Source organism: Hoplias malabaricus, chromosome 12 (assembly GCF_029633855.1).
Source record: "Hoplias malabaricus isolate fHopMal1 chromosome 12, fHopMal1.hap1, whole genome shotgun sequence".
Lineage (NCBI taxonomy): Eukaryota > Metazoa > Chordata > Actinopteri > Characiformes > Erythrinidae > Hoplias > Hoplias malabaricus.
In genome coordinates, this window is record NC_089811.1 from 30,027,097 (window position 1) to 30,054,998 (window position 27,902).

Below are 27,902 nucleotides of genomic sequence, written 5' to 3' on the forward strand. Positions count from 1 at the left end.
GTGGACAGAGCAGCAGACCGCAAAATCTAAGAGCCGTGTTCTCATTTATGCCTCAGTGGTGCGCTCTATTTCTTTCCTGGGCATGCTCGAAAGACAAAAAGCAGGTCATTCAGAAGTGGGACAGGGAGGAACTTTTTCTCCTCCGCCTCATCTGCCTTCTTCGAGTCCTCTAACAGCACAGCAGGCGAGATGTGTCAGAGAGGGAGGTGTATCTGGGTCATCCCTCGTTCCTCTTCCTCACGAGGACTGAAACATGTTGATGTGGCTGTAGAAGGTGCAGCTCTGCTGGTGAACTTGCAGGGTGGCATCACAAAGAGCTCAAGCCGACACCCCATACAAAATGCCAAATTCCACCCTGTATATAAACCAGGGGATGGATTTGTGTAATTCTAAAACTTGTTTTAATACAGACTGACTGAAGAAGCAAAGACAATTTCACTCACTACCAAATGTATCATGGATTTTTGAAATGAAAACTTATTTTAGGAAGACTGAAAAGTGTATTCAGTTTAATTGATAATCTGAAAGTTATTCTCCATTTACCATTTCATTAAGAAATGCAGCTTTTTAGACTATGGACTGATAAGCTGAGGTGCCACAGACTCAGCAGGTAGTGTCGCAGTCACACAGCTCTAAGGACCTTAAGCTTGTGGGTTTAAGTCTGGGTGACTGTGTGTGGAGTTCTCGTCATGTTCACGTAGGTTTCCTCCGGGTGCTCCGGTTTCCTCCCACGGTCTAAAAACACGTTGGTAGGTGGATTGGAGACTCAAAAGTGTCCGTAGGTGTTAATGTGTGAGTGTGCGTCGCCCTGTAAAGGACTGGTGCCTCCTCCAGGTTGTGTTCCCGCCTTGCGCCCATTGATTCCGGGTAGGCTCCGGACCCACCGCGACCCTAAATTGGATAAGCGCTTACAGACAACGAAAGAATGAATGATGAATGAATGAATTTTAATTAAAAAAAATAGCCATAAAATGTAATTTTTGCCTATTTTAGAGACCTAGTGCTCGACTGATGTTTTCAGTAACAATGCTAAATTATTTTTTTATACAAATATATATGATGTATAAAACTACAAGCATACTGGAGTATTTTGGATATCAACAAAGCTACAGCTGTGCTGTCAGTTAAATTATGGCACAGCCAACTGAATATGTTTTCACAGCAGGGGCTTATAGCTCACTAGCAGATTAGCACATTTCATACAGTTTTGTCCTTAATGACCTTAATTACCAGAAACCAAAACAATAAGGAAATGTGGGTATGTTATTTAAAGGAAAGGTAGTTTTCAGTTTCACACTGAAAATAAATCTGACATGAAACTGACAACTACCAGCTTCTTACAGCTACCATATACAGGGGGTCCTTGACTTACGACGTTGATCCGTTCCTACGTCGCGTCATAAACCGATTTTCGGTGTAAGTCAAAACATAATAACATACTGTAAGCACTTATCCTATCAACACCTATCCTCCTCGGTCCCTGTGTTCCGCCACACACACCAAACACGAAGTTTTACGACGCAAAACCACTTAAGTCGAAACAAGGCTTTATACAGTAAATGGGAGATTTGTCGTAACCACGAAACATCGTAACTCGGGACTGACGTAACCCGAGGACCTCCTGTATATCAATTATTTTTAAACAGCTAATTTCTGAGTCTGTTGCAAGATTTGCTCAGTCCTATGTCATATTAAAAAAAGCTTTACAAATGTATTTTGTTCTTTTTTACATTAACAGGCAAGTGTTCAAAGTATCCCTGCTTTTTCTTAGCGAATGTGCAGGAATGGTCGCTTAGCAGCAGAATGAAGGGAGGAGGTTTTTAACTTGATTGCAGCATTGAAGCCTCAATCATGTCGACCAGTTAATCATTTCAGCACTTGCAGTTTAATAGTATGTAATAATGAGAAGAGCCCTTGCTCAGAGCTCTGCTGGAGAGCTGGAGCTGAACAGGATAAAGCTGTGTGCTGGTAATGGCCTGCTGATGAGCTCACCTGAGCATTCTCATAAAAGAGCACATCAGGAACCTTCATCTTCTCGTCGGGGCTGTATACGGGAGCAGAAACCTTGCCTATGGTGAGAAGTCCATCTCTTACCATGCCTGGTGTGAAAGAAGATAAAGATAGATGCAGTGATGGGGGGGGGGAAGAGGGAGAATGTGAGAGTGAGTGAGAGAGAGCGAGAGCACAATGAGGCGAGAGGGAGTAAAAAGGGAGCTCATTCAGCCACTGCGATGACCTTTCAGATAAGCACTTTGAAATGTAGCCTCTTTTCGACACATACACAAAAAATCTATTTCTACCATCTACTCTCCCCAGACAGAGCACAGCGCAGCTATAATCGAATATCCAGAACACATTTCTTGTAGACACACTTAGAAAATGTCATAGGCTAAAAGGTTGTGAGTAATACTAAAATTGTCAAGGTCACACTGAAAAGTGACCGGTGCTCATCTGCCCACTGTGTGCAGCGTGTATTGTAACTCACAGGTGTGGTCCTGCTTTAGCTCTGCTGCTGCAGGGTCAGACTGGTCCTCTATTGAGCAGTCAGCCAAGTTCTTCTGCAGAGAGGAGTGAGCCAGGCTGGGTAGAAACCTGCACATAAGCCACACAGACAAGCCTCAGACTGTGGAAGCAGCCTCCCATAGAATTTAACACACTGCCTTTTTCAAAGTCACTTAAACTGTAAGATGAAAATGGGGTGCATGATATCTATGTACATGAGTATACAGTCCGTACGTAAGTTACCTGGACAAACAGGCTTTGTTTACAGCATGAGCAATGCTTTCTTCAGGATACTGAGACAAGCGGCGACAGATTCTCAGCAGCTGTCTGGTGGACAACGAGGATGCCAGAGACTGAGCCTAAATAGGAAACACACACAGACACACACACACACACACACACACACACAAACACACATTGTTGAGTATGGCATTAACTAATTTGAAGCACCCTTTACAAAGTAAAGCAAGGCTTGTCACAGTTACATCCTCGATGTTATTAGGGCTGACTAAAGCACATTTAATTGTGATGAAATATGATGTCAAGTGCACCAGCTTCTAACAAGTGCTCTAACACCTTTAGAGGGCAGCAGTGAATTTTCAGATGGGAAACACTCAAATTTTAACAGCTACAAACATGCTAATCAGACTAACGAGCTAATTATTTCACTCTTCCATTAGCAACTGTGTATACTTTAATAACATAAAAGTTTGTTGTTAACTGTAATTATTAATAGAACACTTAACCATTTAGAATTTCATGACTGTGGCCCACTAATGTTCAGTAATGTAGCTTAACTTAAATGTATAATGAATAAGTATTTGGGACTACTGCTTTGTTCATGACAAACATGTCAATAAACATAAACAAATTCAGATAAGATTTTTATTAAAAAGTGACAACATTCTTGAATTCCAGTGGCCATTTGTGTGATATCTTACTGTGGGATCATTGGTTCCTCTCAGGCTGTGGGTGAGATGCAGCAACTGCTCCACTGCTTCGTTAGGAACATTTGGAGTCTGTGAAAAACACAGGGAACACAGGTCAGCGCCCTCAGAACAAGTCCTATATGACTGAGTGCATGTAGCAGATGATAGCTTCACTAAGGGGGCACAGCAAGGTCAAATCAATCCTCTCCTGTCAACCATGACAAACCCCGAAGGTCATATGAGCTGCCCTGTATCCAGTGCTTACAATAATCACACAGCTGAACGGATGGGTGAAGAGAATTGAGAGAAGGTAGGTGGTGGTTCTGAGAGAGAACTAAAAAGCTGGGACAGATTCACAGAGTCAGATGAAAATACTTTAGGGCAACGGCTTCGTTTTTTAAATGTAGCAAAAACAGCAAAACAGAGTTGTTGAGGACTGACCATGCCATGGATTATTGTGGCCTCCTCGGATTTGGCAAGAGGTGTGACCGTATGGAAGAAGAACATGGTAAGTAGCTCTGGGCCAAGCCACTGCTGAGAGCTGCTGCCCACCACTGGAGGCTCAGCCAGTGCAATCACACGGAAAGCGGGGTGGATGGGGAAGATGCACCTAAGAACAGTAGAAAGCAGGACATGTGAAAACAGACAGATTAAGCCCCCCTAGATATTGTCAGCCAATTAAAGGAAAATTTGAGCAAACTTATTTATGTAACCTTCCTTTAAAATGTATACCAAATATGGAGTCACTCGGTGAAGATACGAATTTTCTTTTTTAGTTTCACACTGAAACTACAAGAATAATCTTCTCTCTTTTCCCATTTTCTCTTCTTCTCAGTGCTTTCAATTAATAATCCACTGTTCCTCATGGTTTCATTTATTCCTTACACTGCGCGCCTTACTGAGGCCAACAAAGAATAACAATAAAGATCTTCATGAGCTGGATCAGGTATCCACAGTTTCTAGAGTTTGTTTGTTCAAAAACGACTGCTAAAACTGTATTATCCTCCCTCTGTAACACGATTAACAAACTGTAAGTCACTCCAAATAAGAGCATCTGCCAACTGCCATAAATGTTAATGTAATGTAAATGTTTGTGGACACTTGCCCAGGGGTCTCCGTCACTGAACTTGAAAAACCCCAATTAGCATTGTGCAAACTGCATGCCCAAATAATCTCACACTTGCCTCAAACCATGTCAAACAGTAAAATAATTTCAAATTATGTGGCCTCTGACACTGTATGACAGTCTGTCAGCTATAAAATGGACAAAGTATGAACAAGCTGTAGGCTTTAAATCACGGCACCTAGTTTTTAAACCATGCAATATAGATTTTCTCCCTTGTGTTTTGGCTGACTATGTTTGCAGTAGGGATAAATTTGCACCATTCCCTTCTACACTAGTGGCCTGTGTCAAAAACAGACAGTCTGGTCTCAAATTATAGTTTCAGTTCATAAAACATGTGTCACTTATTTTCATCCAGTCTCACTGAAGAAGACCATAAAATAGTTGATTCATAAGACCCATTTGCACCCATTCGGACAAGAAATAAAAATAATAACTCATGTTACAATACATGTTACAGAGATAATGATATTTTCATAAAACAGAAGCAAGTTGTTGTGAAATGTTGAGTTGTCCACAAGTTACAAGAACAGGCCAGAGAAAATAACAGATGTACAGGTGAAATTTGTGCTGGGATTCACTCAGTTAGGCCAGTTATCAAGCTCTGCCGTCTTGATTATTGTATGCTACCCAAGACTGCCATAACTACATGCAGCTGATGAATGATGTCCACATGGGACCACGGGGAAATGCGGGCAGTTCACTGGAGTGTCAAATGTAATCTGATATGTCCATGTCAAACTCCATGTCTGGCCGTCTCTGTCACAGCTGAGAGTGCGTGGCTGACAACAGCATGGCTCCTGGTAGCATTTTCACTTAATCACACTGGACAGCGTCCGCTATTTATAAACAACGGAGAGCCCTGCATGTAATACACAGAAACACCTACTGACACAAAGAGAGTGGTGGCAAGAGACAAAACTCCTCACTATTATATCATCCTCCTCACATCAACCACCTTCTGTTGCCTAGCAACACCATACAAACCCACATCCATGTCTGCAAAGAGATTGGCCTGATCCTTTTTCCTGCATAATGTCTCTCTCTCTCTCTCTCTCTCTCTCTCTCTAACACACAAACGGCTGGGTAGCAATACATATGTACTGAATCACTGGATATCAACCTTACTGTTGATACTTTTATATTGTATTATAACCATACACAAGATAAGATGTAAGATATACTGTGCCAGTCCATTAGAGCTTCAACATTAGAGTCCCACCCCACACTCTTCCCACCTACAGCCACAAAGAAATCCTGTTATCACCCATTGTTCCTACACCTAACCACTAATGTTACTGTGGCTGTTTATGATCAATACGCAATAAAAACTTTTAATGCTGAATTGTTAATTTTTTTATTATTTAACTAATGTACAAAGAAAAGTTTTCTTGTGTTTTCAAGCTTCAACCTAATTGTTTTTGTACATTTAAATAAATGTATAATATGATGCCCACAACACACTCCAAAAAAAGTTGTGTTTACCACTATGTTACATCACATTTCCATTTTAATCACACTTTTCAATCATTTGAGAATTAAAGAATTCCAATTGTTGATGCATTCCAAGTGGTTTTTACGCACATTCTCAGTTGATACAAAACTTCAGCTGCTCAACCTTGTTCATGATGCGCTGCAGGTAATGTGACTGCCACACAGCCCATGGATCTCTGCGTCCTGGGTTCAATTTGTCTTAGGTGACTTACTTTAAGCAGTTTAGCCTGTTCTACCTGTGTCAGGTGAATTTGTCCATCCTCTTTCCTCCGACAACAGTTTGTATTGTACTATTTGTTGATGGCATAGAAACTAATTCTCTTGCTTATGTTCCCAAATAGTTTAACCTGAATATTATATTAACTTTTCACCCTTATTCCTTCCCCTCCCCGTCTCAAATTTGATTGTGTTTAAGGTCACATATTCTAAATTGGTGCATATTTAAGATAATAAAGATATTATTATTTAAGATAATAATATTTAAATTGGGCGTCACGGTGGCGCAGCAGGTAGTGTCGCAGTCACACAGCTCTCGGGACCTGGAGGTTGTGGGTTCGATTCCCGCTCCGGGTGACTGTCTGTGAGGAGTTGGTGTGTTCTCCCCGTGTCCGCATGGGTTTCCTCCAGGCGCTCCAGTTTCCTCCTACAGCCCAAAAACACACGTTGGTAGGTGGATTGGCGACTCAAAAGTGTCCGTAGGTGTCAGTGTGAATGTGCAAGTGTTGCCCTGTGAAGGACTGGCACCCCCTCCAGGGTGTATTCCCGCCTTGCGCCCAATGATTCCAGGTAGGCTCTGGACCCACCGTGACCCTGAACTGGATAAGCGCTTACAGAATGAATGAATAATATTTAAATTCATAGCAAAGAGAATTAGAGTTGGTCAGCTAAAGAGCCACACTTAAGAATAGTTCTAAGCATTTGCTTAAGAGTGATTTAGAAAAATGTAATATCCAAATATTATGCACTGTAATGCCTACATTGCCCTGTAGCTGTCATTGTGAAACATGTCTTCACCTACCTAGACTTTTTTTTACATCAAATGCACATTTCATAAATCGCTAAAAGATTTCGATTGTAATTATGATTTGTTTAAGATCAACATACATCCAAAAGCCCAGTCTGTCCCATTAATAAGCACTACTCTCTGAGGTCAATCTTCTCACTGACGTCCTACAGCCTAGTTTGTGGGTGCATTTGTTAACAAGGCAGTAAGGTGAGAAGTGTACGACTGTGGGTGCGTATGTGGTTAATTAAGTGCAGAAATGGAACCACATGAACTGAAGTCTGGGATGCTGGCTGGAAAGGCAGGAAGAGGAAGAGGCTTTATGTCAGCCTCAGACGCGCCACCACAAATATCCTTCCTGCTTGTCTAGGTGGAGTTCCAGCAGCAAGAAAAGCCCTGCACTGATACAGTAAGCTGAAATTTTAAACCATTACATCTAGTGATAATGAGAGCAAAACTTACAGTGATAAGTGAACTGGGACAAATCTTTGGGTAAGCTCATATAAACGCCATCAACTCTTAATATCTGACATTGTTCCAGACAAGCATGACGACTGGTTTCCCCAGATGGCATGCTTTTTGCATGCTATGATAATTTATGTCAAATAAAAGTGGCTGAATATTTGTTATGGTGTGCTGTTTCTATTCTCCAAGCCAGTCCACACAGTCCTGTACAAAATACTAGAGTTTGGAGTACAGTGTGAGAATAGAGCCTAAAGTTCTGTTAAGGAGAGTATTGTTATTTATTTAAAAATAATTCCAAAATATAGTTTCATAAACAAGATAATTCCATATATAACCAATCTTTGTATTTTATATTCATAAATAATCCATATTCCCTTTTCACTGATGGTTCCTCAGCTAAATCTCGCACAATGAATCATTCAAAAAGTCTCTCGCATGAGTTTTAGCTGCACTCTGCATAATCTAATCAATAACTGATTACCGTAAAAAAGTGACTCACACGCCTAAGAAAACGCCGCACCGTATAAAACTTAATGCCTAGGTACATTAGCACCAGCAGTGAATTTTAATGGTTAAAAACTAAAATATTCTGTTTACAAACCCACTTTAAAAACTCTTGAAATAAATGTAAGTGCTCTTGAGCAATTTCTGATTTCTGAGTGATGGACTCTGCTTTTAGGTTCTCAAAGAGCCTAATTCTAACACCATACTCGTGAGGTGTAAAAGTAATTGAAGCACTCTGGTCATACCATGGCACTGTACTTAGCATTAAAAGAGCACTAGGTCATTTAGCATTAAGGACATTACAGTCTTGCTGTGCATTATTTCATCTCTTTAAATATGAACCCATTAAAACATTTAAACAGAAGCAGGTCAACAGCTGTTGCTTAAATTTCAATTACATAGGGTGATTTTTTAAAAGTGCACATCAGAAGGCAATTGGGGACAGACAGAAAAACATCGAGTGTTGACTTGCCAACCAAGACAAACCTCATAAACTCAACCTCCAGAATAAAATGAGTTTGCCGTTCTGGTGGGCAGTTTCCTGTTATTGTGGCTAGAGATGAAAGCGTTCATTGTCATGGGCTGAAATGCATCCCATCACTCACTAGTCAGAGTTTCACCCAGACATGGACGTGGTCCTAACTTTAATTTATAGTGCAGGCTCCCTGTTTGAATGCAGTGTTTTAAACACAGACGTGTTTTAATTGCTGGTCTGAGACAGCAGCTCTATAGGAATGTGATGTCACTGGAAGTTAATCAACACCTCAGACAAATATAATTCCTTTCAGACAGTTCAGAGCTGTCAGCACACTCCAAGCCCTCCATCAAAACACATGAGCTACTGCTTGAAAGACCCTGACCATGAGAGGAAGAAAGCACTGGATAATTCAAATGACATTAAAAGAACTAATAACACTGAAATTGACACTGACGTAATGGGTGGCTGACAGTTTCTATAGAACTGTGTTAAAGTCAGACACAACGCACTATATATTTAGCTTCCAGTCATTGTGATGACCATTAGTAGTATGTTTGTTCATTATCACTATTATTCAAGCAGAAATTAATCTTAACTGACAAATTACACAAAATGTGTTTTATAATATTTTCAGTATTGTTCCTTTGCCTTTACTACAACTATTTTTTTTAGACCTGTTTTTAGATTTTCCCATATCTGAAGTAAGACTGATGAAGTCATACTGGTGACAGTTTTAGTAGGCTACCAGGTTTTGCATGACTGATAAGGGTCCTGTTTTCTGTACATCTTTCTATAATTTTTATAAACTGTAATATACATCTCCTAGAAAAGAAATGCAAGAGTAGAAAAAAATAATAATTAAAGGGTGGCTTCACAATGGCATGTCACCTTCCGTTATCATGCAGTGAGCATGATAAATCTCTGAAATCAATGCCAAAAACACATCTGAATTGTGCCTCTGATATTACTCGTATGAAAGAATCATATTCAGGCTCAGGTGTTGATACTGTATAAGAGCGTCCATAAGCCACTTGACAGGTTTAAGCCAAATACCTCCTGCCAAAATCACTGACTGTGCTAATGAGAGAAGACCGGGTTAGGCAAGGTTAAGGATAGTAACATGTACCTGTGTATCTGACAGCATAGGTTTCAGGTTAAAAGTCCATGGCATAAAGTCTTCCTCAATTTTCTTATATGTTGTTTTTGAAGTTTTTTTGAAAAATAGAATGTTCACTTACAAAACACACACACACACACACACACACATACACATATATATACCTAACAGGAGTTTAGCTCCACTCATCTGTACTGAAATTATACAGGGTTTAAGTCTGAACTGCTTGTGGGTACAATAAAGAGCAGCCAGTTTAAGAGTTCATTTATATGTATCAATTATAAAAAAACACACTGTCTAAGGGGCACTGAAAATTAAGTAAGTCTCAAAATACTTTCTCAAAACTGATAAGGTCTCTCTAAATATGTCAATGCAATTATATTATAATCACCTTTAACACAGTTAAATAAGTAGTAATTTGATTTAAAGGGAAGGTCTACGATGGTGGAGAAACGCTGCTTTGTTTACATTCAGAAGCTTTGTGTCTGTTAATGTGGAACGGAATGTTTGAGGAAAAAAGTTTTATTCACTGTTTGAACTACTACAGAAACTCATTTGTAACTCGAGTTTTTTAGTTTTGGTCTTCCATCACCCTGTGTGTTTCTGTGTGCTGTGATTATGTAATCATCTCAGTGTATTCCCTGTAACGTGCTGAGAGCTGCACCTGTCTTGTAGCTCACTGTCTGTCAGATGAAGCTCCTCTTTCATGTTTTGATAGCGGTCCCACCTCAGCAGCCTAGTGCCATCATACAGAGCCAACTCCCGGTCATGCAGCAGCCTGAATGGGTGACACACACACACACTTAGTTTATTGCCAGCACAGCACAAGCTTGACCTTTGCTAGTAACAGATTCACATGACGCTTGCCTTGATAGCACTGCCAGTGTGCCCAGGTTAACTCTGTGGATTCCGTCCAGCAACACCAGCTTTCCCTCCCGAGCAGCACTCACCAGGGGGGAGGCTCTCCAAGACGTGTCCCCGTTAGGGAGGGTGTACCGCTGTTGGAGCAAGTCCCGTGCTGTCATATCCTACCACGCACGCGTACACACACACACACACACTCTCATTACAGTCTGACACATTACATTAACAGCTGTGTTGAAGGAGATGGAAGAATGAAGGAGACTTAATTTTGCTAAATTATTTTCTGAGAATATCATGAAATCTTAATAAACTGTCAAATGTAGGTGCTGTGGTATATTTTTACTTTCCTAATATGGGCTGTTTTGCTCTGGAGTGAAGAGAAAGTGTTTTCCATTTTCAAAAAACCCATTTTCTAAGAATAAAAAAAAAACATACTCCTGTCTAGAGTTCTCCTGTTTAACAGAAAGCCTTACAAAGGAGATAATAATACAATAACTCACAGTGAATTAAAAGGAAAGCATAAAGAGAAGTCTGATAGAGACCCCACAAGGCAAGTAACAGCACCTGGTCTGTTATGGGGATTTGAGGGAGCAAACTGTTTTTAGCAGGCCCTTAGCAGGCAGACAGTGTATGTCATCAGGGATGAAAGATGTGCTATGGAAACAAATAAATAATATTCAGCGGATTTATGTGATGAATTACGCCTCGAAAATTCCTTTTTTCCCCCAGACACTGGGACCCCTGACCTGCTCCATCTAAAAATATCCACAGCATGATGCACAGGCAGCTTCCTTTTCCTGCCGGTTCGAGAGTTCCGAGAGCATTCCCGGCATTCCAAGGCTTATACACGCTCACACATACACATGCACACTCATATTAACACACACATACACTCGCTCTCACACAAACACGTGGGTGCCAGGGTTTTACTACCTCCACCTTCAGTGTTTACCCTTCTCTCACAGCAGCTTCTCTCTGGCTGTTTGAAGGCTTTGAATACAAGAGAGCGCCGTGAGGAGTCTGACATGCTCATAGGCACCTCATAGAGAGTGTTTTTGAGAATCTGTGGAAGGGTGGGATGTTCAAACAATCGAGTGGACTTCATGTAATAGACACACAGGCTCACCACCGTTATCACATAATGGAATCTTTCAGAGGAGATTTAAGTAATATCAGCCTTGGTATGTCTGGCCAAGCTTTAAGAGTTTGAACAGACATTTTTTGCATTTACGGGAAGAGCTTAGAATTGACAAGGTCTTCAAAAACATCATCAATTGAGCTTCAATTGATGTACAGGGCTGAGTGACACAATACTTCCTTTTTAATCAGTAAGAGTTTAGTGTTTTAAACAGTAAAGTAAAATCTTACGCACAACATAAAAAGGTACCTCAATGAGGCACTGTACTTGTTCTGTGTGTAGGACAAGAGAAGTTCTGTTATTGTACAACACTGAAAGGAGATAATGGACAGTTCATGACTCTGGGCTCAAAATAGAGAGGACCTTTGATCAGATAAAGCGTTGGCTATTTAAAGATATTTTCATATCTGAAAATATCCATTTTCTCTGAAATCAGGTCTGTGGGGACACCGAAACTCAGTTCCAGCCAGTCAGAGGGTGTTCTGTCCCTCCTCCTACAAGATTGGTTGAGAGCACTGAATGACTGGGATATATGACCTCAGAGAACACGACCTCTGGCTTGACTCGGCTGAGGCTCAGTGTGCAGCTCCCTGAGCCAGCTCTTTGGTTTCCCCGGCATATACAAACATTTCTCTGTAAACAGAACCGTCTGCAGCTGCAGCTCATGTGCCAGCAACGTAAATATCCATCCATAAAACATTGAAGATTACAGGCTATACATAACAACAGAGTCTGAAGAGGAACTCGTTTTCTACCTGACCTTTACAGTGTACCATCCAACTGTGCTTTAAGTGCTGTGTTCTTTCTGCAAATACACCACAAAATATGTTTATTTTCATATTTTCAATACATGAGTTGTGAGATAATGGGACTTTTTCAGTGCATATCTATGACATACTGACATTAGCACACGCTGGAGGGGGTGGCAGCCCTTCGAAGGGCGACACACACTCACACATCTTATATACAGTCCCAGTCAAATGTTTGGACATGCCCACTCAGTTTTGGGTCATTTTCCACATATTGTGAGAGTACAGTACCAGTCAAAAGTTTGGACATTGGACTATGAAAGAACACATAAGGAATGATGTAGTAAATAAAAAAGTGTTAAACAAACCAGTAAATGTTTTATACTTGAGATTCTTCAAAGTAGCCACCTTTTGCTACCTTTTGTCGTCACCTGGAATGGTTTTCAGTGAACAGCTGTGGACTCGTCAAGGGTTAATTTGTAGAACTGCTCCCTTCTTAATGTGTTTATGAGACCATAACCTGGGTTGTGCAGAGGTAGGGGCTGGTACACAGTTCTATGCAGTGAATAGCCCTATTCCAGCAATGACTAATGAAAAGGTGTGTCCAAACTTTTGACTGGTTCTTTGACTTATCATTTCACACCTATGAGACAAGATAAAGAAAAAGTCAACTATACCTGATAGAGCATGATTGGTTCAATGCTGTAGCCCAGCATCTCAGCAAATTCTCTGGCAATTACTGATTTACCACAACCCTGAAAAGACACAAAAGACAAACATATTTATATGTACATATGGAGTCTACAAATTTATTACAAATTTTATACACCAATTATTTTTTTTTCCAATAACATAGACATCGCAGCTAAATAACTGGCTTAAGAAGCATACTTTTTAAGCACAAAGTAACTTTAGCCACAGTCAGGAATGAATGGCTCTCGCTCATTGCCTTAAGAGGCAGTAACGAAACTGTTCTCTCTGTTGTTTTTGCAGTTGAACATGTGTCAGTTTTCTAGTTAGGAGGTCCACTGATAAGCTAACTCTCTGCACCGCAGGAACTCAGGAAGTTGCTTGTGTACCTTGGCCCCAATGAGACACATGTCTTTGACGAGGTGGGACTGCATCATCTCAGCAAGCAGGCGAGCGTGTGTGGGGGTGCTGATGAAGGCTGGACTGCTGTTAGGGGGCTGAGGTGGCCGGTGTCCTGCTGGAACCTGCAGTGGAGAAGCAGCGTTTCCATTAGAGGAAATAACCACAGACATATCTCTGCATGTCACTTGCTTTGAGACAGATAAATTGTCTATTTAACTGATCTATATCATTTTTCCCCACAAGTTTCCATGCTCTTAATCCTTACTTAGGAGGCTGAAACTTGTTCAAACAAAACATTATCTTCAAAGTGTGCTTGTGATATTAGTACTAGCATGACTGCCCTGTCACAGAGCGGTGCTTAATAGCTCAGTTCCTTTTTTGTTTTTCTTAAAGGACCTATTAGCCGTTATACTGACACTTAGTCATCTGGATGTATTAGGTACAAAAAATGTAAACATGGCATCCACCATGTGAAGAGGACCAAATTCATGGAGAATAAACTTTCAGGGACATCTCAAATATGTTGGACTTTCACAAAGAATGTTTTTTTTTACAATTTAGTTTGCTGTAAGTGTTATGAAATGCAGGAAGAATGACCTGGATGGTGATGTTTTTGTCGGCAATGTTGAGGGTGACTGCTGCCTGCCCAGTGTGTGTTTCATTCCCGGGTTCCACATGCTCCACAGCACAAGGAAATGGCAGCGTCTTCCCATCCAGCAGCTCAAAGCGCTGTAAACATACAGAAAGAAAGAGCAATTCAACTGATACATGTCATAAAAGTAAATCTAAATAAATTATTATGAGAGAGAGAGAGAGAGAGAGAGAGACAGAGATAGAGAAAGAGATAGAGTCAGATAGATAGATAGATAGATAGATAGATAGAGAGAGAGAGAGAAAGAGAGAGAAAGAGATAGATATAGTGAGAGAGAGAGAGATAGAGAGAGAGATAGATAGATTGATAGATAGAGAGAAAGAGAGATAGAGAAAGAGATAGAGAGTGAGAGAGAGAGAGAGAGAGAGAGAGAGAGTGAGAGAGAGAGAGAGAGAGAGAGAGAGACCCTTACACTGAGCACACCCTCCACAGCATTACGACCTTCCTTGCCCAGCATGGCCTCATATGGATAAAGCCTCTTGACAAGCTGCTGAGCTGACAGCATTGGAAACATGTCCTGTAACAGTAACAGCAATTGTTAAAAACTCTGTGAGTGCACGTGTATATATATGTGTGTGTGTGTATAAATATATTTCAGTATTTCAAAAAGTGAAACTCAAATATTTTGTAGATTCATTACAAACAGAAGGATCTATTTCAAATGTTTATTTCTTTTAATGTTGATGATTATGGCTTAAAGCCAATGAAAACCCAAAAGTCATTATCTCAGAAAATTAGAATAATCAACACAAAACTAAGCCTTTAAAAGGGTCCCTTAGTCTGTTTCAGTAGGCTACACTACCATGGGGAAGACTACTGACTTGACAGATGTCCAGAAGGCAGTCATTGACACTCTCCTGCTGTATCCAAGCATATTAATGGAAAGTTGAGTGGAAGGAAAACGTGGTAGAAAAAGGCGCACAAGCAACAGCGAAAACCACAGTCTTGAAAGGATTGTCAAGAAAAGGAAATTCAAAAATTTGGGGGAGATTCACAAAGAGGGCATTGCTGCTGGAGTCAGTGCTTCTAGAGCCATCACACACAGACGTGTCCAGGACATTGGCCACAACTGTCACAGTCCTTGTGTCAAGCCACTCATGACCCAGAGACAACGCCATAAGCGTCTCACCTGGGCCAAGGAGAAAAAGCACTGGACTGCTGCTCAGTGTCCAAAGACACTGAGTGTCCAAGTTTTCAGATGAAAGTAAATATTGCATTTCCTTTGTAAATCAAGATCCCAGAGTCTGGAGGAAGAGTGGAGAGGCACACAATCCAAACTGCTTGAGTTTAGTGTGAAGTTTCCACAATCAGTGATTGCGGGAGCCATGTCATCTGCTGGTGTTGGTCCACTGGGTTATATCAAGTCCAAAGTCAGTGCAGCCGTCTACCAGGAAATTTTAGAGCATTTCATGCTTCCCTCTGCTGACAAGCTTTATAGAGATGCAGATTTCATTTTTCAACAGGACTCTGCACTTGTCCACGCTGCCAGAAGTACCAATACCTGGCTTAATAACCACAGTATCACTGTTTTTGATTGGCCAGCAAACTCGCCTGAGTCTGCACATTATATATATATATATATATATATATATATATATATATATATATATATATACACACACACACACAGCACCTATGTGACTCACCAGGACTTTAATAGCAGCCGGAAGATTGTCCACAGGGAAGTCTGGTAGACCCAGGTTAGCAGATTCTTGAGAGCAGAGAGTGGTAGCGCATGACAAGACCTGGGACACTCTGAGGGGAAAGAACATCCAAGTCCAAGTCCAGTAAATCTTTAGTGTGTATCACAGAGGCAAGAAGTATATCATAAATTAAAGAAATTATGCGAAATGTTTTTATACCTTTCAGCTGGCACATTTTGTCCAGTGCTATATAATAGCTCAAGCTGATCCTGGAAAAAAAGAGGTTCTGTTCAGTGACGCTCATTCAAAAAAATGTCAGGTAGTAACTAATGACTTGTGTGACTTCTGTACCTTGAAGGGCATGTAGTAGACATCTCTAGCCTGGAAGCGAGATCGTAAGGGTGGGTCTAAAGGATTGCCCTTGTATCGTGGGACAGGGAGACCAAGAGCAATGACCCGGAAATCTTCACTCACACGAACAATCTTCCAGCTGTCCAGTTCTTCTTTAGTGTGCTCCTTCAATATAAACAGGCAGTATTGAAATACACTGCATATGTTTACCTTTTAAAATGCGAAGAACCCATATGAGGACCTACCTGTCATAACTACATAACGTAACATGTTAAGTTGATCCTTGTTATTGAATAATTCACAGTAGGTTCAATAGTATAAATTTAAAACAGGGCTTAATGATATGGGGAAATAGCTAATTTCATTGTTTTCTAATCAATGTTGTGATTGTGTTTAAATTATGATAGTTTTCAATATGCCTATTATTTTGACAAATATGATGATTATTCTGGCTTAAAGTATGAATACTGACAGTTACTGTCCCTTAACAATGTTTGGTGAATTATAACTATTTTCAAAGTGCAACTCACATGAGATGAAGAATCTAATTCCATTGTAGTCCCTGAATCAGGTTCTAAGCCAGCTCCCTCACTTGAAGCAGCCATGTTTAAATTGGGTTCAGTACAGAATCTCTGAAACATGCAGGCGACTAGGTGCCAGAATAATCGCTGTTTCATAAAATGTGGATGAATCTATGCTGAAAATGAACAAGTGTTCCCTTAAGATTGCACAGTTTTTTTTATTTGATACTGATTCACTCTTGATCCCTATGTGATATAAATTTAAAACCTATTTATCCTCCAGCCTTTATATTAATAACTAAATAATAAGCCATGGTTTATAGGGAAGAAAATGTAGTAAATGTATCATCACCTGCAGCAATTTATCATAGCGCTGGGCAGACATGAGGAAGCGTCCATCCTCTAGTTGCATCTCACGGTTCTCCAGCAGGTTGTTGAGAACAGGCAGCACATTCCGTTCGGCTTTCTCCAGCCCCTCCAGAACCAGAATCCTGCCCTCCGTTGCCGCTCGGACTGCACACTGCAAATATGACTACAGCTCAGCACAACAGCTTTGAACACAGTAATCAGTGCAGAGTTTAGAGTTTACTTTCCCCTTGTTTTTAATGTTTAGGCCTCAGTGTAAGTAACACAGCTTTAGTGGTTTTGTGCCTGTTCCTCCTATAATTAGTACAAACGAACCACCCTCACATGCCACACAGTGCTTGCCACTCAGTTCTGTGATTACATGAATGAGTCATCTTAAAAAAAAAAAAAATTCTTGAATACGAAGAGGTTTTTTTTTAAAGCAATCACCAATACAATCAACTTTTTATGTTCCAATTAAGCACAATTAATATGGTGATGCAATGAGGTGAAATGCCTTGATGCAAAAGCAAAAGAACAAAGTCCAAAACAAGGGTAGGTCCAGCAGGGGAAGTTTTAAGCCCACATCATTTATAAAATCACCCACCACCCATAACTGTTTTGAAGAAGCAGGGTTTTTGTTTTCATTCTGTCCAAATGTGGGCAGAACGACCAGATCTCTTGAATCATGAAGATACAACCATGCAAACATATGTGTGCAAGAATCAAACAGTCTTGACGTCAAAGGCAGGAAATTCTAGGTTACTCCAGTGACCACAAAACAAGTAGCCATATAATTAAGTTAACATATAAATATATGCCTGATTGTGTGGGAATAAGTCCTATAAAAATCCAGACAGACGCTCTAAATTTAACTTTGGACCCAATTCCATCATAGCTCTTATAATCCCATAATGACCAGAAATGGTAGTGACGCAGGACATGGAGGTGAGCTAAAGCCACACACCAGCCTTGCACTATGTTTGTCAATGAAACAGCAAATCAGATATAACCCCAGGAAAATTCCCCAAAGCCTGTGTCCTACTTGCACATTTTTAGGAAACCGACAACTTTGAGTGAGGGCAGCAAAAGACAAGACGCTAAGGTGGAAAGTGTGATCACATCAGAAATAACTTTTCCTAGAATTCCTGCACTGTAACAGCCTACCAGTCAGCTTGCCATGAAATAACTAAGAGCCGGGTACATGACGTCACCTTTGTAAATACACCAAGTGCATGCAGCAACTCTAGTGAGCAGCTGAATTTTGCTCCTGTGCTGCAGCCATTTACACAAGCAACACAATTTCAGTTTAGAAAACAGTGAACAGTGGAAACTGCAGAGTCTGTGAGAGAAGGATTGCTTGAATATGAGTGTAGTTATTCTACCTCATTACAACATTGGTTTACTTAACTTAAACCTAATATTATGCATTAATTAGGCATATTAGGCATAAAAGTGTTTTTAATGTGAAGCACCTCATTAAACTGCCTCTGTTCTGTTTTATTCATTACTAAGTCAATTATTTTCTGTGGAAATGTGTAAAAAGCAATCAGACATAGAGGGTACCGCCTTTACATGAAAACATGAAATTACTTCCCATTGGTTTTAGGTCATTCCTTCAGTAGTTTGGTACTTCACACCTGACTGAATAGATTATATATTACAATTAAATCATACATTGTTTTTGAAATGACCTCAATTTTCCACTAATCATTAAAGTTTAGGTCAGTTTGGTAGGTCATGGTATACTAAGAAACCCTTGACTGCCCTGCAGCTTTGTATAAATATTTGTAATGTTTTCAGTTAAAAATGGGAAATATTTTCTATTCATACAGAAAAAGTCTACTGAACAATGTTGTTATTTTCAGTGTTTGGAATATGGGTCTGAGAAGGAGTACAGAACCCCTGAGAGCAGTTCAGTGCTCCAGTTAACACTGCCTCCCAATATCTGTCTCTCAGTTTCTCTGCCTCTCTCACATACAGTACACATACAAACACTCAGTCGGTTAAACAAACTGTCTCTATGACGTTGCACATGAGTTTAATACAAAGTCTAACTCAGGAGACTGGGACATTATTGATATCTTAAGTCATGTCATTAACAGTTCTACACAAGCTATTCATGTTTCTGTATTTAAGGCATAATCTGATCACCACCAGCAATACAGAGGACAATCAATATTTTAAATACTTTTAAATGTGCATTGGTCTACGCACAAGAACATTGACCACAAAGTGACTGGCTGTATTAATCACAAATATATAGGACTCAAGGCCTGCCACAAAAATACAATTGCAAAGGTCAGTAAAAACAGATACCAGTAGTACATAAACATATCATTCTTTAAAACATGGAATAAATTGGTGTGTTTTAACAAATCTATATCAATGTGTATCAGTTTCCATCATCAGAGCAATAGCAATAAATAACTAAACACCCAAGATCACAAGATCAATATGTGAATACCTTGGGGTCCAGAAACAAATAAAGATCTCACCAGATCTCAATTAAACCATCTACACACTACAATTATCTTTGTAAGCATTCTTCTCTGGACAGGTCACAAAAAGCCTTAAATATATTTCAGACATGTGCAGTGCTAAATAAACGAACTGAAAGTCCATAGATCATAAGCAATTCTTTTAAGATACACTGAGCAGGCTCAAAATATCAGCAGCTGTTAGGTTGATAGAAACAAAAGCAGCACATTTTAGCAGATTCCAATTTACTTTTAAAAGCTCACACTATGTGAACCAAACCACATTTCCAGAACTTAATATTATCTAACATCTGGTGTAACATTATTTACACTTTAAATGTTTTTATCAGAATTGTGTAATATGTATATATTAAATATCAAGAGTAATACATAAAGAGCTAAACTGAATTTAAACAGCAACTGAACATTTTGCACACTCTAATCAATTTGTGCTAGAACAGGGGTCGCCAACCCGCGGCTCTTTGTTCCCTCCGATGCGGCTCAGCTTTTGAAAATAATTAGTGAGTATTTAATTAAAATGCATTTTATTTTGGTTCGTTCATTTTCAAAATGCAATTCTATGAAGATTATGGCGATCTTGTAACATTTAAAATATTTTAATATTTAATATTTCAAATATTTTGTCGCTCTTAATACACGTCACAACTTCCAACGTGCGCCAGTAAAATAATGACGGCACGCAGAGAGAAAACAGCATTTTTGTTTGCTGCCAGTGGTTAATTTAAATTCGGCATTTTTTTTTCGATTACTACAAGGACTCAAATAGACATTGAGTATTTTACTTAACCGTCAACACAACATCTTTTTTTCGGAGTTAAAAATGTTTTTTTTTCCCATTACTACAGGGACTCAAATAGACATTGAGTATTTTACTTTCAACCCGACATCTTTTTTTTCATGATCATCATGTTTTGTTGCATGCAGAAATGTTATTTCATTTTCTCTGCAGTCGTTCATTGATTTCATAAATGTAACACAGTATAGTTTGTTTATACATAGCACAAAGGCAAAAAACCCTGTTATGCGCAGTGTTATTTCGTTTAAAATTTCAAAAGGGTTTTGTGGCTCCCAGTGTTTTCTTTACTGTATGAAAAGGGTCCAAATGGCTCTTTGAGTGGTAAAGGTTGCCGACCCCTGTGCTAGAATATTTTACAGACCTGGCAACGTCTAAATTCTTTGCAACTGTGCTTACATAGCTTACGTAAATTCAGTCAGATATCTGCACCACAGATCAGTTAATACAAAAAACAACTGCAGATTCAGATCTTGGTTTGGTTCAGTCATGTTCACAACTGCTGCCCCAGTGGAATAAAACACACAACAAAATGGAAAAGAAAAACACTATTTGAAAGATCTGGATTTCTGAAAAATGGGCCACACAAAGTGATCTGATGTTTATCCTATTTCTAATAATAAATAAATGTTAAACATATTTTTCCCTTTGCCATTTCTTTGTGGGAAAATAGTTTAATCCTTTATTTTTATCTACACAGTTTGGGGAAAGCAAAATAGTGTATGGTGCATATGAGCACAAAACCAAAATGTAAATTATATTGAAGTGAGTATTATGGCTTGGAGCTGCTTTTGCTGCTTCAGTGAGAGACCATTCAGTTCAAAGTGGTACCAGAAAAACAGTTCAGTGATTTAAACGTGAAGCAAGTGGATCAAGCAACATGTTAAAAGTCTCTACTTCGCGACAGCTGAGGCCCCTTTGTGAGCTCAACTCCACTGAAATGCTCTGGTGTGATATGGATCAGGTGATTTAACAAGAAATATCAAAATGAATTTTGAACTGTGAGTATTATATATAAGAAAATGCATTTTAACAACTACACAGGACTAATCAATAAATACAGGAACTATCTGTCTTCATCTACATACAATTTCTGTCAATACAGAAGACCCAGCCAGGTTCATATACATTCCTCATTCCTAAGACCTGCCATTTTTTAACTATTTGTTGAGTTTGTCTACTCTGTGGGAGGTAAGCAGAATCTGGACACTTGTTATTTCCAGTAATACACCAGTAGTTTGTAAAACATTGTATATGCACACTTGCACCACACACTTGTAAACTACCACATTTTCTTGTAGGCTAAATAAGAGTAAAACACAGGGTTGACCTGGACTGGACACATAATGACTGCCTTATCATGGACAACAGTCTCAATTACATGCTCCGTCCTTGACAACAGGAGCAGGCCCAGCTGAAAATTGAAGACTGATGTAGATGTTATGATTTCTGCTTGCCTGGTCAATGTAGAAGGCGGTGCCAGAGCGGATCTCTCTACGCTGTTTCAGGTCAGTCTCAGTGGTGTCTCTGGACAGAGCCACATACTCCAACTCCCGCTTGGTCAGCTCCTAAAGTTAACAATAAACAAAAAATGTATAAATGTCTGAATTGAAAGATTGATTTGACAACTTAAGACACAGAATGCACGTGTACTCTGAGTGTCCTAAATTCAAAGCTATGCCCTAAAGAGAAGCTGGAAGCCTCAACCAAATGGTGGCGAGACACTTTGTTCACAACAGATGAAACTGAAGTTAGATCCACTCTTTTTTTTTAATCTTTTTTTATTTCAGATAAGGTCCTTTTTAGTTTGAGGTAGCACAGAATAATAACAGCACTCTGACATGTATATGCATGACTTATATATGGCAGACATTTTCTTTTTATAAATTATGGAAACCTTTGCTGAAATATATCGATGCATATATGCTATGACATGTAAAGTGTCTGTATAAAGGATAGAATGAATGGTGATCAGGGCTGGACGAAATAGCAAAATGTATATTGCAATATATTATTTATTATATCAACAATATAAAAGCCAGAGAAAATCATCCAAGAACAAACAAGAAACATTGCCATCAAATATAAACCTCCTGGCTTTGTCAATATTTATATTTTTAAACAAAATTTTTAATTGAGTGCAATGAAGTTCACCCTGTAATGAACACCAGTAAATGACAGATGCTGTAAATAGTGCACACTGAAATATTGAATATGTTTAAAAATCATACCATTGTAATTTAAATATTTTATATTTTGATATTATATATTTATATTGACTTACTGACTAGCCCTAGTGATTCATTTTGGTATGCCGTATTATATATGAAAATGGTACACATTACAACAGAATTCTTCTCAAGATCCATGCATTTGTAATGAACAGTTTACCAGATACTGCATAGCGATGGAGCGGCGCAGTGGACCAGGGGGGCCAATGAGAAACATGTCCTGTCCAAGTAGGTCTTTCTGCATAATCCAGCGAAGGTGCTGAACAACCGCCTGTGGCAACTTCTCTGGCACTACAGGAAAACACATTCTTAGTGCAAACAATCTACCACCTGATGCCTTATAAAAAGTGGCAGAAGTCAAAGTAAAATGTAGGAAGACAAATAGCCAATTATTTTAAACATTTAAAAATGATTGTTAAACTTGTTCTCAAAGTAGTTGCTAAGACTGTATGGTTTTGAGAATTTTGAAATGGTAGAAAAATGCTTTTGTAGCTGCCCATTAGATTATGATTATTATCTAGAACTAGAAATAAAAGCCTATGCCCGTTGACGTGGGGGTGGTATTGTCTTTTTAATAACAGCAACAACATTAGTCACTAAACATCAAAGGCTGAAGTAGCAAAAACTGAGGATTCCCTCCTTCACTAACACTGCTGAGTAGAAGCAGAAAATACTTTATACCTCAATACATTATATGTAAACATTTCTGTGAATATTTTATGAATATGTATTCATTCATTCATTCATTGTCTATACCCTATAGAGAGAGATTAGTCTCAAAATACTTTACAAATGCATAAATGTTAATCCACAAACTAGGCTTGTTCACCTACTGGCCACACTTGTGGATCAGGCTGCGTTTGTGTTTGGATCGGGTGAAATTTGAAAGGAAAGTCTCAAAATCCAAAAACCCACGAGAGGAAATGAACAAATGCACGTCATTGAAAACACGTGAGTGACTTGATGCACAAATGCAGATTCTACATTTTACAATACATTTTTTAAAATACATTTTAAATTCAAGACTTCGACTTTACATATATTTGCAATGTAAATGAAAACAAATGCATTTATTTTCACATAAATTGTGATATATCTATGAAAACCAAAAACATGTATTTATGAATGTAACTGTATTTTTACAAATTGCAGACTGTGAGACACAGAGTGTGATGTGTTCATAAGTAAACAGTGAAACATATTTATGACTTGTTTTTAATTTGTGGATTAACATTTACGCATTTGTAAAGTATTTTGAGACTAATCCCTCTCCATAGTATGAGAGAGATTATCCAGTTCAGGGTCGCGGTGGGTCCAGAGCCTACCTGGAGTCATTGGGCGCAAGACCGGAACATACCCTGGAGGGGCCTCCAGTCCTTCACAGGGCAACACACACTCACACATTCACTCACACACTCACACCTACGCTCACAACGATACTTTTGAGTCAATCCATCTACCAATGTGTGTTTTTGGACCATGGGAGGAAACCGGAGCACCCGGAGGAAACCCACGCAGACACAGGGAGAACACACCACACTCCTCACAGACAGTCACCCGGAGCGGGACTTGAACCCACAACCTCCAGGTCTCTGGAGCTGTGTGACTGAGACACTACCTGCTGCGCCTGATTAATTTTTTTTTAAAGAACAAAACAGTCCAAAACACCTTCTGTGAGTGTTATCTGTCAAATGATTGTTCATTTATGTTCTCATTTCTGAATTTCTGCTTGAAGACTTTTTTCCAATTAAAACGTTATGAAATGGTACATACTGTGGTTTACTGGCACAAGTTCAGGGTTTCTGGGTGTTTTGAGGTGGTATGAGATGTCCCCTATTTTCACTGTGTCACCTGTAAATCAATCAACAGTCAGATGAAAAACCACAACACAAAAATTAATTATACATTATTAAGTAGCTAAAATGTTTTACAGTAATATATTGATATTAATATTAATAATAACCTCAAGCAGTGGTCGGCCATATTAAAGTAACTGACCTGAGGCAGTGGTCAGTTAAGGTAAGGGTTCTGAGACAATGGTCAGCAGTGTTAGAGAAACTGAGCTGAGACAGTAGTCAGCAGTGTTTTAACGTAACTGTCCAGAAACAGTTGTCAGTAGTGTTAGTGGTCAGCAAAGTTAAGGTAAGTGAGCCGAGGCTGTGGTCATCAGTGTTAGGGTAAGTGACCTGATGCAGTAGTCAGCAGTGTTAATGTAAAGGTCCTGAGACAGTGTTCTGCAGTGTTAAGTGACTTGAGGCAGTGGTCAGCCGTGTTAAGGTAACTGACTTGAGGCAGTGGTCAGCAGTGTTAAGGTAAGTGACCTGAGGCAGTGGTCAGCAGTGTTAATATAAGTGACCTGAGGCAGTGGTCAGCAGTGTTAAGGTAAGTGACTTGAGGCAGTGGTCAGCAATGTTAAGGTAACTGAGCTGAGGCAGTGGTCAGCAGTGTTAAGGTAAGTGACCTGAGGCAGTGGTCAGCAGTGTTAAGGTAAGTGACCTGAGGCAGTGGTCAGCAGTGTTAAGGTAAGTGACTTGAGGCAGTGGTCAGCAATGTTAAGGTAACTGAGCTGAGGCAGTGGTCAGCAGTGTTAAGGTAAGTGACCTGAGGCAGTGGTCAGCAGTGTTAAGGTAAGTGACTTGAGGCAGTGGTCAGCAATGTTAAGGAAACTGAGCTGAGGCAGTGGTCAGCAGTGTTAAGGTAAGTGACTTGAGGCAGTGGTCAGCAATGTTAAGGTAACTGAGCTGAGGCAGTGGTCAGCAGTGTTAAGGTAAGTGACCTGAGGCAGTGGTCAGCAATGTTAAGGAAACTGAGCTGAGGCAGTGGTCAGCAATATTAAGGAAACTGAGCTGAGGCAGTGGTCAGCAGTGTTAAGGTAAGTGACTTGTGGCAGTGATCAGCAGTCTTAATATAAGTGACCTGAGGCAGTGATCAGCAGTGTTAAGGTAAGTGACTTGAGGCAGTGGTCAGCAGAGTTAAGGTAGCTGAGTTGAGGCAGTGGTCAGCAGTGTTAAGGCAATTGAGTTGAGGCAGTGGTCAGCAGTGTTAAGGTAACTGAGTTGAGGCAGTGGTCAGCAGTGTTAAGGTAACTGAGTTGAGGCAGTGGTCAGCAGTGTTAAGGCAATAGAGTTGAGGCAGTGGTCAGCAGTGTTAAGGTAACTGAGTTGAGGCAGTGGTCAGCAGTGTTAAGGTAACTGAGTTGAGGCAGTGGTCAGCAGTGTTAAGGCAATTGAGTTGAGGCAGTGGTCAGCAGTGTTAAGGTAACTGAGCTGAGGCAGTCGTCAGCAATGTTAATGTAACTGATTTGAGGCAGTGGTCGGCAGTGTTAAGGTGATTGACCTGAGGCAGTGGTCTGCAGTGTTAAGGTACCAGAGCTGAGGCAGTGGTCAGCAGTGTTAAGGTAACTGAGCTGAGGCAGTGGTCAGCAGTGTTAAGGTAAATGACCTGAGGCAGTAGTCAGTACTATTAAGATAATGGACCTGAGGCAGTGGTCAGCAGTATTAAAGAAAGTGACCTGAGGCAGTGGTCAGCAGTATTAAGGTAAGTGAGCTGAGGCAGTAATCAGACGTGTGAAGGTAAGTGAGCTGAGGCAGTGGTCAGTAGTATTAAGGTAACGGACCTGAGGCAGTGGTCAGCAGTGTTAATGTAACCGACCTGAGGCAGTGTTCAGTAGTTTGACCTCTCTCGCGCGGTGTGTCCAGCCCTCCTTCGCTGTGACTGGACCTAGAATGTTGCGGATCCTCCTCGCGGCCGCAGCGGCGGTTCCATGAAGTAAGAGGCGCGCGTGCATGCTGCCAGGGTTCAAAGAGACAGCGGAGAGAAAAGACCCTCACCCCTACCCGCCATCTCCCACAGGACCACAACACAACACACGGAGCCTGTCCGCCACATTAGACTTCCGTGCGGAACACGACACTCTGTTGTATCCAGTTCCAGAAAGAGAAAGTCTTTTGGGAAGTTAAAATTTTCAGCTTAAAAAAAATCTGCCTTAAGCATTTTTTAAGTAATTGTTGTTGTTGTTATTGTTATTATTATTATTATTATTATTATTATTATTATTATTATTATTATTATTATATTAAAATGTACTTAATACAAAATATATTTTTAATTTATAATTTATAATATTACCATAGAATTCTCAGGTCTGATGAAACCTTATGATTTATGATAAAGTATTATACTGCAAAAGTTAATTGCATTAAGATATAATAATACTTGCATTTTTACAGAGCTTTTAAGTTACATTTTAAAATGAGTTTTGCGCTCATGTTCCTAATAAAATAAAATAGCCTGAGAACATAGTGCTGCTCTGTAATTCGCAATATCTCCTTTAAACATAGCTGTGCCTTTGTTAAATATATCCAAGTAAATCAGATCAACATTTTCCATAGCTAATTGAACTGTGTAGCCCACTGGTATTTTCTGGCAGCTGGCTGGAAGTTGCAAGTTTGGGGAGCTGCTATTAAGGTGAAATTTGCCAATACCCGCAAAACTAGCAATACTAGCTTGTTATTATTATATTACTATTTATTTATTTATTTCGTCCTTTTGGCGTTGTGCAGGACCAGCCAGGTGAAGGTGCTATTGGTGGCCGTTAAGCCAGAACAGCTTGAGTGGCAGCAAGTCAGTTAGTACTACCGAGGATCCATTAGTGGCAGCTGTTTGTGATATAGTTACAGAAATTATTTGACAGCTTAATTATTTGATAGTGGCAGCTGAGTCGAAAATTGGCAGCTACCACTACTACCCGTGGCAAGTAAAACATAAGCAGCTACCACTACACGACCCAGTGGCAGCTGACAGTCGAACAGCGGCAGCTACCACGACTATCCAGTGGTATCCAGTGGCAGCTGTTAGTTGGCCAGAATTAGCTGCCAAGGACCAACCAGTGGCACCTACATAAAAACCAATTAGGGATGTGACCCTCAAGAAAACGACTGCAGTCCCTTTTTACCGTTTGACATTTATCACGTGGCTAGAGGCTCAGCCCTTGAAAGCTCCTGACAGAGAGTAGGAGGGGGAGGAGAAGGAGGGAGGTGATAAGTGGAGGAGTGTGAAAGAAGGCGTAATAATAACAGCCAGTTGAAGAATCCACCCATATGCCCGGCGACACGATTACAAAGGCGCCCTGACTTTTCTTAAAAGCGAGTGTAGTGGCCGTGCTCCGGGGCAGAGCGGGAGTTGCACTATGGAAGATGAGTACCAGTTCACTCGCAGCCTTGCCTGGGAAGAGCTGGTGAGTATCCGCACATTTCTACTGGAGGAGAAAAATGAGTTGAATACCAGTGGTTTCAGTGTAAGACCGAAGCTACAGTGAGTGAAATGTCAGTTTAGTTTATCGCTAATGTCGCTGCCATAGAAACTGGAACGGGTCTTTTCTCCTGTTTTCGTTGGTGTGACAAAGCTT

The 27,902-nt window shown here is 40.0% G+C and overlaps 2 protein-coding genes across 2 annotated transcripts in view; one reads left to right on the forward strand and one right to left on the reverse strand.

Moving 5' to 3' along the window:
- vwa8 (von Willebrand factor A domain containing 8) overlaps positions 1-26,371 on the reverse strand; it is an 86,481-nt gene extending 60,110 nt beyond the window's left edge. Inside the window, exons 1-19 of the mRNA XM_066686468.1 lie at positions 26,147-26,371; positions 24,269-24,346; positions 22,656-22,786; positions 21,722-21,832; positions 16,978-17,145; positions 16,105-16,269; positions 15,973-16,022; positions 15,757-15,865; positions 14,523-14,627; positions 14,056-14,187; positions 13,446-13,580; positions 13,044-13,121; positions 10,483-10,643; positions 10,280-10,393; positions 3,873-4,041; positions 3,444-3,521; positions 2,746-2,861; positions 2,486-2,592; positions 1,993-2,099 (exon numbers count right to left, since the gene is read on the reverse strand). Of these exons, the coding sequence (XP_066542565.1) occupies positions 1,993-2,099; positions 2,486-2,592; positions 2,746-2,861; positions 3,444-3,521; positions 3,873-4,041; positions 10,280-10,393; positions 10,483-10,643; positions 13,044-13,121; positions 13,446-13,580; positions 14,056-14,187; positions 14,523-14,627; positions 15,757-15,865; positions 15,973-16,022; positions 16,105-16,269; positions 16,978-17,145; positions 21,722-21,832; positions 22,656-22,786; positions 24,269-24,346; positions 26,147-26,282 (2,250 nt within the window). The 5' untranslated portion in view covers positions 26,283-26,371. The remainder of the gene's footprint in view (positions 1-1,992; positions 2,100-2,485; positions 2,593-2,745; positions 2,862-3,443; positions 3,522-3,872; positions 4,042-10,279; positions 10,394-10,482; positions 10,644-13,043; positions 13,122-13,445; positions 13,581-14,055; positions 14,188-14,522; positions 14,628-15,756; positions 15,866-15,972; positions 16,023-16,104; positions 16,270-16,977; positions 17,146-21,721; positions 21,833-22,655; positions 22,787-24,268; positions 24,347-26,146) is intronic.
- Positions 26,372-27,594: 1,223 nt separating this feature from the next.
- The window catches only part of dgkh (diacylglycerol kinase, eta), a 68,520-nt gene continuing 68,212 nt past the window's right edge, over positions 27,595-27,902 (forward strand). Inside the window, exon 1 of the mRNA XM_066685976.1 lies at positions 27,595-27,731. Within this exon, the coding sequence (XP_066542073.1) occupies positions 27,684-27,731 (48 nt within the window). The 5' untranslated portion in view covers positions 27,595-27,683. The remainder of the gene's footprint in view (positions 27,732-27,902) is intronic.